This window comes from Triturus cristatus, chromosome 4_2 (assembly GCF_964204655.1).
Source record: "Triturus cristatus chromosome 4_2, aTriCri1.1, whole genome shotgun sequence".
In the NCBI taxonomy this organism is placed as follows: Eukaryota; Metazoa; Chordata; class Amphibia; order Caudata; family Salamandridae; genus Triturus; species Triturus cristatus.
In genome coordinates, this window is record NC_140586.1 from 571673608 (window position 1) to 571686287 (window position 12680).

The window sequence follows — 12680 nt, forward strand, 5'->3', positions numbered from 1 at the left end:
AGCACTATGCCAGGGCAGGAAGGGAAGGTGTCGGGCACCGCCCAAAGCTCCACCGCAGCCATCAGACAAAATGGCGGCGGGAGCAGAGCGGATCGTCGCTGGGCAAGAACGCCACCAGACTGGGTCCCCAGACAGCCTACGCAGCGGCAGAAGGTAGCAGCAGGTACCCCCAGAGAAATCAGCGCTCCACATGCGGCATAGAGGTCCCAGTGGCCGGGGAAAAGGCTTATTCAGGAAACGCTGGAGCGGAGACTCGATGACACACGTCTCACTCCATGCGCGCACAAGCCACGCCCCGAACTATATTTCTAATTTAAAGTTTTCCACAAATAGCTCTTGCACCATGGGTTTTCCTCCTGTAAATTGCTTTGAGTATTACCTGGAAGAATGTGCAGTGCTAAAACATTGTGCCCAGTGGAATATTGTGTCAGAAGACCAGTCAAAAGACCTGCTCTACATGTTATTTCCGATTTTCCAATGGGAGACCGGATATCAAGAGCCAAACTCAGCTTGGTCATACCAGTATTATGTGGTAACACTATTTCCCTTGTCACCTGATACTTTGCAATTGATAAATATGTAAATCACACAACAAGATGGTAGAAGTACATCTTTATCGAAAGAATGTACATTCGAGTAATATGATTCATTCATTTAATTACCTGTTTGTGGATTTTCGAATATATGTTTAGCATTTGCTGTCATTCAAACAATAACAGGGATTTTCTAGTTATGCTATTGAATTCACCTTTCAGGTTTACAATGAGTATGGAGTGTAATACTGAGCGTCATATATGTCTAAGAGTAAGATCCTGAAATACAGGATATTTACCAATACACTTGGTCAAGGATGTTTGTAATTCTTTGTTTGAAGTTCGCATATATATTGTTCCCGAATTTTGGACCTGTGGATAATTCTCAGATCCTGCTAGCGAGATGACTGAGAGTGGTTGAAGTTTTTTGTACATTTGGACTTTATAGGGTCAGAGAATAACATATTCTAAAACTATAATGAGCAGCATTATGCAGAGTTGAACTCATAGCCGTTTGGATGCAGAGCGTCCTGTGATACGCATGCTCATTGACAGAAATACTTAGACAGTGACAGTAATGTATTGCTTGTTGAAGTCCGGCCAAATCTTGGCTATGAAAAAGATAATCTATACTTTGGTCTAACAAAAATAAATAGGTGGACTCATCGAAAATGGGTGCGCTCCTGTACTGTAAGAGTGGTGGAACAGTGATTGATTATGGTCATAAATCATTTGTTGCTCTAAAAAGAAAATGTGGTTGGGCTTCCATTTGAATTTTTATATAAACTTGGAATATATGCACCGTGAATATTGTAAGCATAATTTGGATATTGGTCTAGTTGCTTGGGATGCCATCTTTAGAACCTGGGGACTCAGGTTTGAATCCCGGCCTCTGTGCTAGTCTCAACAAAGTATGATTCTGGGCAAATCTCTCAATCTCCTTGTGCCGACAATATGTGTAAAATGTGTTTGTGTAATCCCCATTTGATGTACACAATCTTGTAGATAGACTCCTGACGCAATGTTTAGTGTTTTGTTGCTTCACAGCTAGCTAAGCACATATAAATACCAATAAAAACATATTAGATATATTCAGTTAATTCATGACACCTTCAGTAGATTTCAATTTTTAAGCAAAAAACATATATTGCTGCACTATGTTGAGGTTTTGGGGTCTTCCTTCCTGTCAGTAATTTGAGGTCACATTAGGGCATTTTATAACACTAACAACATTCGTTGATTTTCCACTAGGGGAATAGATTTTGTGTGACAAGCGAAGTGCTTAAAACAATAAATCCAGATATGCAAAATTTGCAGGGAAAACATACTCCTGAAGTGGTAAAAGCAGAAGTTATGATCAAAGCATGTAGTCTACAGTAAGTTTAGTGACAGAACAGTGAATATAGAACTAATGAAATTAAAAAGGAGGAGTAGACTAGTATGTAGGATCAAGGAGTGTAGGAAATGATGAATGAAGATAATACAATTGTAATCAAACTAAAATAAAAAAGGAAACAAAGATAGTTCATTCTAATTGGAGATGATTATTAGAAAAATCAAGATACCATTATGCAGCTCAAACAAGATGGAGGTCCAGAAAAACAACCTGGTATCATTAGCCTAAAACAACAACAAAAAACAGGAAATATCACATAAAAAAGTGGATGACTGATAGCCAGCAAAGCAAGCTAAATGTTTGACTGTTATGGTGACACGCTGCCAAAGATAGTAGGTCTGACGTTTTTAAACCACTCGTGTTATGCCAGGCACATGGGACGGGGAGGCATTGTGCTTCCAGGGGTTAGGGCTTGTCGGTGCAGACCTTTAGAAGAGCCCCCGCACAGGGGGCCCAGGGCACATTTAATGGAGTACTTGAACTGTGTGACTTTTCCTTAAAGTGTACTCCCTAAACGCTGTGAAGGCCATAGGGGATCACCATGGGTATTTCTACCTGCCATTCTGTATATATTTATTAATTTGTAGTATTTAGTAGTGTGTGTAATAAAGTACTTTTCCTTTTTAAAATTAAAAGCAGTGAACTGCCTTGTATTAAATGTTGTTTGCTCTATTTCTAAGTTCTGAGTCACAAGCCCACAGCACCTATCTTGAATAAACTTTATCTGCTCACTACCATGAGAGGCAACTTCTAAAAAGATGTGCTTTGTTCCGGGTTTGGGGTCCGTGGTACTGGGACTCTATGACACCAGTGACAAAATACCTTAGTTGTTACTATTAGGGTCAATTACCTTCTGACTCCCCTAAGACCCTCCGACCCACATTTCACCCAAACTATAAGTGTATCGCTCTCTCTTGTAAACACATATTTTGTAGCTTGCCATGGTTTCCTACTGCCCTGGCTCACCTATCTGCCCTTAAGTGATGGGCATGGATGAGGCTAGCAGTCAACAACAAACATCATCACCACAGCAACCATACCAAGCAGTTCTGCCTTGGGACTGCCCTTCACATACCCCACATTCTTGTTGGCTGCATAGGTCAGTCAGTCTCCTAAATTCTAATATTTCTTGCTGGTATCAGAAATATATTAGTTTCTTGCCTTCTGAATTCAGATATCCCTGCAGGAGGCATCAGTAGCAAAACAGACTCAGTTGTTCCTGTGGGGCCTTCAGTATACAGATCATTTGCTTTCAGCAAAATTACTCAATCCAGGGACAATCTGGATCCCTAATCGCCAACTGCCCTATTCAACCTGCAAACAATGAGTTGCTCTAGTTCGAAGCAGGCTCCATATCTAGCTAAATATACACACTGATATATTCTGTTCCAATTTCCCGGGGCTTTCCTGTCATCTAAATTCCAAGGATCCCAAGAGAGTAGCCATTAACCACGGGGGTAGCGGATTGCTGTCCGTTTTCTTCTATCTTTTACAACTCCCTAAGCATCACAAACACCTTAAATCAAAAAAGAAAAATACTTGATGGCACAACCATTTCTTCACATTGATTTCTGTGCCCCTGTGCTCCTCAGAATGATCCACTCTCATGAAGGCTCTTAGGGTTATCAAGTGATCACTGTGGAATACCCATATTATTAGTTAGCAATTTGGGGGGGTGGGTAAGAAGACTATTCTGTGTCTCATCCTCTCTTGATAGTATCACATCCATTCTGCCCCAAAAGAAGCAGATCCATTGAAAAACACGGTTGATATAGTTGGTGTTGAAGCCATGAAGGTATTTAGTTGTTGGCTGGAGTGCATCATCAGGTCTTTCTTGTTGGGTACCAACTATCACTAAAGTCCGCCACATGACTGCTTAGGGCCTGATTACAAGTTTGGCGGTGCGGCCCGGGTCTGTCCTACCGCCGCACCGCCAAACCCGTGGTCGGGCCGCCTGCCAGATTAGGAGGATTTCCCATGTCTGACGGGATGTTTTTTACATTCCGATGGTAGAGCCCTGAAAATGGGCGCCACAATGGAAACGCCAAAAACAGTTCCTGCACGGCATGTACACAGGGGTGCACATGTTGTGCCCCTCTGCATGTACCCCATGTCTTAAAGGCATTTGTTTACTCTCTGCCACGGTTTTTATGGAGGAGGAACCATCATGAAAATCGTGGCAGAGAGGAAACTCGTAATATGCTGTGGTGTCCTGCCAAGTACATTGCAGCCTCTTGCCTGCCTCAACACTGCCAGGGAACGTTGGTTCCCTGGCGACTGTGGTGAGGCAATAGCGGGCAAACTGTGCTATTTGTAATATGGTGGTCGGAGGACCACCACCACCGCAACGCCACAAATCTGGCAGTCGGTGGACTGCCATATTTGTAATTAGGCCCTAAGAGGTTTTGAGTTGAGGCTCGGACTGGACGCACAACCAGCTAGGCTTGCCCCCTGCTATTCCAATTTCAGGAGAAAAGCTGAATAGGCTATGCAGACACTTTTCCACTCACAAGCATATATTTTGTGTTTACTGCAGGATGCAGTTGCCCAAAGCAGTCATATTTAGCACCACTGTTGATAGTGTTGGAACACAGTGCTGCACTCAGGCTTGAGATGAAAGTTGTATTAAAGGTGATTTAATGGCAGGTTGGTAGCTATGGAATAGAGATCGGAAGACAGTGGCAGAAAGAGGTTTATGTAGGGCATGGAAAGTCACGTGGTTGGGGACCAGAGGGGAATGGTGCAGTACAAGATGGGTGGAACTGCAGTGAGCGAGGGCTAAAGTGCCTACTTGAAATTGGAATGGGGTTACGGTTGCCGGGGAGACTCCAGGCAATACGGAGGAGTCACTGTGTTATTCATTAATGAAAAGCAATGCCGGCTACATTGCTCCAGAAACCGGGAGAATGTTCACTGTTTATTCCATACCGGGATGAATCGTGCATTGTTTTATTCATTAATAAAAAAAAAAAAGAAATGCACTGTTGTATTGCAAAATGAAAATGAATGGACATTGTCTTATTAATTAACGAAAATAAAATCATAGTTTTGACCCCATAAGTGACAGAGATGAAGACCATTTCCTATACATAAGGGTCCGTAGAGCATACAAATACAGTGTGACAAAGGAAACTTGTAAAGTCTTTGTGTAATGCTATGAAATGAAGGTGTGTATACAAAAACACTGCTTTGTTAGATCTGTTAAATCAGGTTCGGATTGACAGCCCTATGTTGCTTAAATGATAGCTATGCTCTGTGGATTTCTACGGCTGTTAAAACTGATTGTCAATCCTTCGTGTTGGTAATTGCCCCATTCTGTCATTCACAATTGAATAATTCATGACAAACGCAACTATTCCTACTCCATAAACAAGCAGCCTCACCCTTGAAAGCAGAACTAAATAAAAATATGAAAATGAAAATATGAAGTGATGTCCGATGAAAGCAAATTTGACCACATTGGATATATTTAAAAAGCCTTTTGCACACTTATGTTACAGTTAGGTGTGCAAATCACTTGTACGAATGTAAATTCTCATGTTGTATTTACAAAACGTGATTTTACACTTACAAGTGATTTACACAGGATTACTGTTAAATCAGTATAGTTTAGTGTCCATAAAAATGCTCTAAGGACCACTAGATCTGCATTCCACGTTTGTGATGCGTTGCAAATTTGGTGAACACACACATATTTGCAAGTTTGTATGTACTCACAAACATTTACAAGGCACGTTTCAGCCCTGGATACTTACTCTGGCCAAGTGTAGAAGTAAATCAGTGTAGATGTTGAGGTAATCCTCAAATATTGAAGGGAGTACGTGGAGGAGCTTCTTGATGAGGAACAATATTTATCCTATTGAGATTTTTTTTTAAAGTATTCAGGCGTGCATAAATGTAAACCTGTTACATTTAGGCATCTGTCAATCCTCAAGGTTATGAGAAACTTAATGCTAAAAAAAAAAGAGTTTCTGAACCACTCTGCAGAAACGTCTCTAAAGCTTAAAGGGAGTCCTTTTGAACATCTCTGTGAATCCTAAAACAAATTCAGAAATTTACTCCAGGTATAGGCGAAAGGTTACAGGACTAAACTTGCAACTGTTTTTTTTTTTTTTTTACAAGTTCTAGTCAATTCTTTTCAATTCTGTTGTGTATTTGTAAGGGGTTCTCAGTATGACCTGAATGAAGCCTCAACTTTGTAGTGAAGGGTTAATTCAGTTATGACTCTCTCTTTCGCTCTTTCTCTCGCTATCTCTCTCTCTATATAAATATGTATGTGTGTGTGTACACATATACAACCAATTAAGTTCAGCTTGTGTTTTGTCTTTTCACAGAAACAACCAAATGGGCTCCGAAGACCTTCTAGACACATAGACCCAGGTTTGCCTAACTCCATGTTTCTAATTAAAGGTTTGAAGTTAAACATTAGATATGAAACTTGAAGATTTACATTGTGATGTCACCATATATAGCTTCGTTGTTTAAATATTTGCCTGAGCTGTTAAGTACAGTCTTATGATCTGACACTTGTACAATGTCGTATTTATCATAGCGAGGCCCCTGGTCACTGTGAATCTTTTCTAGCGTCCTGGTGTAATGTGCTGTGCAAGGTAAACACAAATCTCCTGGAGGGCTTGTGTGATAAATTGCTCTAAGAAGGATTGGCTTTGTTTTCACCAAGGTTTGGAAGAGACTTTGCTTTATTGTGGATTTCTGGAGGGTTTGTGATTCAATTATGTGCAATAAATATCACACAAAAATTAGAGCTTTTTTGTACAAACTGTAGCCACAATTGAGTGAACCTCTTCCCTTGAGACCAATTATTTAGAGGCAAATGAGTTCTTTAGCGGTAATGTTAGCACTCCAAACATAGTCCTAGCCATAATTTTAGAATAATTATGTTTTTGTCCTTTACGTGTTTCTCTCTATACTTTAATTACTGAGCATTTATTATAAAGATGGTGCTAGTGTTGTAAAAAGAAGTTGTAAATTGCTAAAGGTTTCGGAATGCAGAAAGCGCCGCTTCCTCTGGAAGAGCATTAAATTGCACCAGAGCCCCACGCTGTACCCTTGCTTTTGAATTTATATATTCCTCTGAAGGAAACGGGGATACTTTCCACATTGTTGATTATACATTTCATCTTGTTGCAACGTTCGACTCTTTTAATCACATAATTCTCTATACAATTGTACTCTTCATAAAAGCAGATTCCCTGCCCCTCAACAGGACAATTACGCTTTGGCTAGAGGAATGTGTTTCACTGCACGAAAAAGATAGTAAAAATGTGTCTGTTGTTAGTCATATGTCCAAATCTGTATGTCTTGTAAATGTATCCTAATAGTGTGACTTTTAAGGATTATGGTTTTTGGTGCTGGTTCACTGGAAAATAAGTGGGGCCCGATGTAGACAGCATTCTTGTGTTTTCACAAAAATCTATTTTGTGATTTGGTAACATGTTACAGAATTCCAAAATGAGTTTAGAAGGGCTTAGCAAATTGCTATTTGGAAGGGACATGTTTAGGACACTTTTTCCAAATAGTGATTCATTATAGTATATATCAATGTTTTGAGACCAAATTCTAGTCGCAAAACATTGAGATCTCACTAACTTCCAACATGCAGTGATAAGCCATCTGCAAAAGGGAAGGTTTGTGTCCCCTAAGGAATGTGAACAAAAGTTTATAGAGGAGTAAACAGTGGTCCAGGAGAACTCTGTCTACTTTCAAACAAACTTTTTAAAAGTTTCAGACTTTTGTTTTAACGCAGTCCCATTTCCTTTAAGCAAAATAAATAGCATTTTATTTATCTCTATATTTTTTTAATTAATTTTTGGGGGATTTATATAGTGCAATAGCTATTTCAAGAGTGTTCCTGTGCTTACAGTAAATTCTTAACCCCACCAATCAAAGAAGAACTAAAAGGCTGACCCAAAAAGCCATGTCTGGAGAAGTGTTTTTATAGATCATGATTTCCCCGGTGGCACGGAGCTGTAGTGGGAGAGCATTCCACTCCCTGGCAGCCAGGTAGGAAAAGGAGCTGCCATCCAATTTTTTCTTTCTGAAATGAGGGACTACCAGCAGCAGGGAGTTGGAAGACCAAAGGGACCTCACCAGTTGATACGGGGTGAATCTGTTGGATAGGTACTAAGGGCTTTTCCAGTAAAAAGCTTTATAAATTAGGACTAGGCCTTTGAACTTCACACGTTCTTCAATGGGCAGTCAATTCTGGCCTTTTAGAACTGGCTGAATGTGAGCTGTCTTGGGAGACGCAGTAAAAGCCCAGCAACTGCATTCTGCGCCAGTTCTAGTCTCCTCAGGAGGCAGGACAGGCAAACCTCAATAGATTGAGTTGGCATAGCCCAACCTCGCGGTGATCAAGGCCTGGATCACTGTTCTCTGCTGCAAGAGAAGTAGAAAATACAGGGATTTCTGTAGCATTTTTAACGGGCCAAAACAAGAGCCTACTACTCCTGCCACCTAGGGAGCAAAAGACTAATTGCTGTCAAATTTCTTCCCCAAATTACGTGCTATCATAGCCAGTGGGCTGTGGGGGGTTGTTGTTCGGTCAAGATTTCTGTCTTGCTGGAAGGACATTGGAGGTTTCTATCACGCATCCATTGAAACACGGCAGTCATACATGTCTTGAAATTACTCAATGCATTGGGAGTTTTTTGGTCGAGAGTAAGGGGCAATTGCGTATCATCACTTTAAGAAACAATTTGTACGCCAAAGAATTGTATTTGAGTCACAATATGGGGCTCAAAGCAGACCGCTGAGGAACTCCAAAACCTAATGGCTTGGGTTTTCAGGCGAAAGGGACCCTATGAAGTGATTGAGATCTCTCTGCCAGAAAGGAACGCAACCACACCAAGGCTCAGCCACCAATGTCTACACCACCGAGACATTGCAGGAGTTTGGAATGCAAGAATATATCAAAAGCTGCGGATAGATCCAGTAGAACCCGTGTGACCTGCTTCCCCAGACCCACCGCTAGCCTGATTGTGTCTGCCACCTCCAACAAAGTAGTCTTGGTGCTGAAGTCCGGGAAGGATCTCGACTGGGAGGGATGGAGAAGCTTATTCTGCTCTAAAAAAGCAGAAAGATTTTCTAGTATCGTTGCGAAGGCTGGAAGCAGAGAGATAGGGCGGTAGTTGGCAAGATTGGACTTTTCAGCTGATGTGTACTTTGACAGTGGAGCCAGATTAGCTTGCTTCCATCCACTAAGCACTGTGGCTAGTCAAATTGACTGATTTAAAAGCTGATTTAAAAGTGGGTTATTAGCCGCACAGTTGCAGAACAAAATATGAGGGGGACAGCGGTCATCTGGTGACCCGGTTTTTTAAGTTCTTAGAGCATAGGCCGAGTCCTCTTGTGAGATGGGAATACTTTCCTGCAATAATTGACTACCAAGGAGTGATGAAACCTGCTGAGCTAAGGAGCCTTCAGTACTTATGGGGATGGCGTTCATAAGGAGAAAAGAGTCCACAATGGTTTTGATTTTGGTGTCATAGAAATTGGAAAGTTAGGTGCCACGTTTAAGAGAAGATGTTAGGGGCTAAAGCAGTGCCTCTGGATGGGTACAAGTGCAGAACACCTAGCTTTAAAATAAAATAAAAGCAAATATTTTATCTTTATATATTGATGCTTCTCCAAAAATCAAAACACAATTGGGTTGCCGCTTGTTGGAAGGGGAACAAGAGGGAGAGGGTTTGGGAACTAGAGGTACAAGAGGTATTGATATTTCTTTATCTGCGTGCCAGTCCATAAAGATTTTCGGGGTTTTCCTTTTTTCAACTTTGTTTTTGACTATGCACTACCAATCTGGATAATATTGTATGCCTAGCTCTATCAGCGTACTTAACTCTGTCTGCATGCCTGTTATTGTAATTTCAAATCAATAAAAGCAATTCATTTTTGTTTTTTAAAAACACTATGTGTTCCAAAGTGCCTTTTGATGACGTTTGGTTGGACTTTAGGTCTAAATTCATTCAGTTGAAGACTGTTTTAAAGATGGTGTACGTGCACTGCCAGGTGACTGTGAATGAAGACCACCTGTTCTCCTGTTTTCACGGGGCGAGTTAAGTATATAGGAGAGGAAAACATAAAATGTGCAGTGAGCCTCTACCTTAGGACCTGATTATGAATTGCAAAGAACTTGTGTGTGGTAAATCCTAATGCAAAATTTACGATACTGTGTGGAAAGTCCGCCGCAGTACAGTGCACTTAAAAGTTGAACTTGGAATGGGTAATTACTATTTGAATTTACTGGTTGTAAAACCAAATGGAATTCTCAGATCTAGGCAGTTGATAAATGCATATGGGGATATCTCTGTGAGGTGGGGTGGATGGAGAGATATGTGGGAAGTAGGTGAGGAAATGGGCAGAAAAGGTCTGGTAGGGGACTGCATTAAATGTTCTCCTCCCATATCAAACCATGGGACAATATGTAGCTTCTGCTGAAGACCACGACTCATGCCATTTTACTGGGCAGAATTACCATCTGGTAAAATTAGGCCTGGTGTTCGCACTCCTGAGATGACCAGGTGTGAGAACAATGGCCCATTTATGATCAAGCACAGCTGAATTCCATCCGGGAATTCAGCTCCACATGACTCATAATTTGGACCTATATGTTTGTAATTTCTCTTAGATGGTAAAAATGTGTCAATACATTTTTTTGCAACCAGTTTATGCCCTTGAACATAATTTTAAAACCCAAGTATAAATTGTTTGGCTTCTACTTTCACACCTTGGTGACCCAGATGGGAAAGGTTTCATGGAAGTGGTGCTCTTCTGAAGGCAAGGACCCCTCATTGAGAAGAAGAAACAGTGCAAGGACGGTGTTTTAACAATTTAATAAAGTCAATTGAAAAGGTACATCCCAAGCACAAGTGCTTGTGCACTCCAGCTCTACAATCATTCTATTTTATCAGATGAACTAATGTTACTGGTGTTACAGGCGGTAATTGGCTTCTGTATAAAAAGAGGAAAATCTAATAAAGAGACTTGCCTGATCTGAAACATAAGATACTATTTTGGGTAAAAAGCACCACAAATAAAAGTGTACAGTGACGGTATTTTTAAGCAAATGAATTGTCAATACATTTAGGCGGTTATTACAAGAGGCTACTTAAATCCTTGTCCCGCCTGCTCTTTTCCTTGTTTATAGCTGACCTTCCGTCAATATTAGCAGGAGCAAAGGGTGTCAGCCTCAAAATGGGTGGCAAACATATAGCATGCCTCCTATATACGGACGATCTCATCAATAAGGATCTGACAGAAATAGGCTTACAAAGGAAACTGAATTAATTCATAGAATACTGCAATAACAAAAAGTTAGTGGTAAAAATGGATAAAACCAAGATGATGGGCAAAAACTCTGTAAACTTTGAATGGTACTTAGGACCCACGAAATTTGAAACTGTTAATAAATATAAGTACCTAGGGGTATGGTTCGAGACAAAATGGCTGTGGAATGATCATATCGAAACACTCAAAGCTAGAGCCTTATTTAACAGAGATTATGGAGATATAATAATGGCCTATTCCGCCATGATCCCCCCACAATTCCTGTATGGAGTCAAATTGTTAAGTCTAAGCTGCAAAAGGAACTGGGAATATAGGGAGGGCACATGTTTGAAAAGCCTGTTATCACTGCCGAGGTCCTCAATGACTCAGGCAATAAGAATGGAAATAGGAGTAACATCATGGAGCCACCTGGCATATGCCGTGCCATAGTAACAACAAGGTAGAAATGGCAATGATGGATGTAGGTAGTAAATGTACTTGTGGATTGAGTGTAAAGTATGACAGCCTGCGTATTCTCATCGGTTGTTTAAAATTTTGACCCTTCGGAAAAACATGTTCAGGCCAACAAGGCATCCAAGAACATGTGCAAGCAGTGGCAATTTTAACAGACATGCACTATATGGATGTTACTTGTGTTCTAGGGAGATTTGTGGTTGCCGTTAAAGTCTTTTTATTAGATTATTCGATTTTTTCTTTCTTTAATCAGGTTTTTTTCTAATTTTTTAGGTTATGTTTGATCTGCCATGGAAATTGTATGATGAGATGATATTTGTACACAGATGTATCATGATGATTATTTTTATTATTTCTTTTATATACATTTTATGGGGAGATTTCATCTGTACATACATGCCTTGTGGTGATTAGCTCCTTTGCTGTTTTAAAAATAGTAATGCATTCTTAAGTAAACATTCCTTTTGACTGACTGACTGACTTAGTTCGGATGGCGGCCGGTGACTGCAGTTATAGGCTCCATCAGATTATGAGATCTGCAGTAACACCCTGGATCTATTTACTTTCAACTGGAGATTTTAGCTGCTGAAATTTCTGTGTTAGAGTCTCAGACAAAATGTAAACTTACTGGGGAAATAGACCCAAAATACCGTTTCCCCTAGTATTTCCTTAGTGGACCTCAGGACCCAACTCATAATGGGCCAAATATTCCACGCCCCTGGAAGTACCAGTACTCCCAGCATTAGTAACTCCGCTGCTGGGGAATAGGGGCCCATTTCCAAGACCGTTCATACTGAGGACCTTAGAGCAGTTTTGACTGAAATGAAGAATGTGGCTCAAGACTTCGCTCAGGGGTCATTCCCATGTTTACCAAGACACAAACTGAACTATGCAGTTTTAAAATGTGCGACTTGCGTTTGAGAAAAGTTTTCATGATAAATCCTTGGGCACACAATAATGATTTTGCCTACAAAGGCTCACTAATGTCA

General features: G+C 40.6%; 1 protein-coding gene across 2 annotated transcripts in view; it reads left to right on the forward strand.

Moving 5' to 3' along the window:
• Positions 1-12680, forward strand: part of VAV3 (vav guanine nucleotide exchange factor 3) — a 1147877-nt gene that overhangs the window by 746253 nt on the left and 388944 nt on the right. For both annotated transcript variants that reach the window (XM_085602242.1, XM_085602243.1), the window contains exon 19: positions 6264-6309. In XM_085602242.1, the coding sequence (XP_085458368.1) occupies positions 6264-6309 (46 nt within the window). The remainder of the gene's footprint in view (positions 1-6263; positions 6310-12680) is intronic.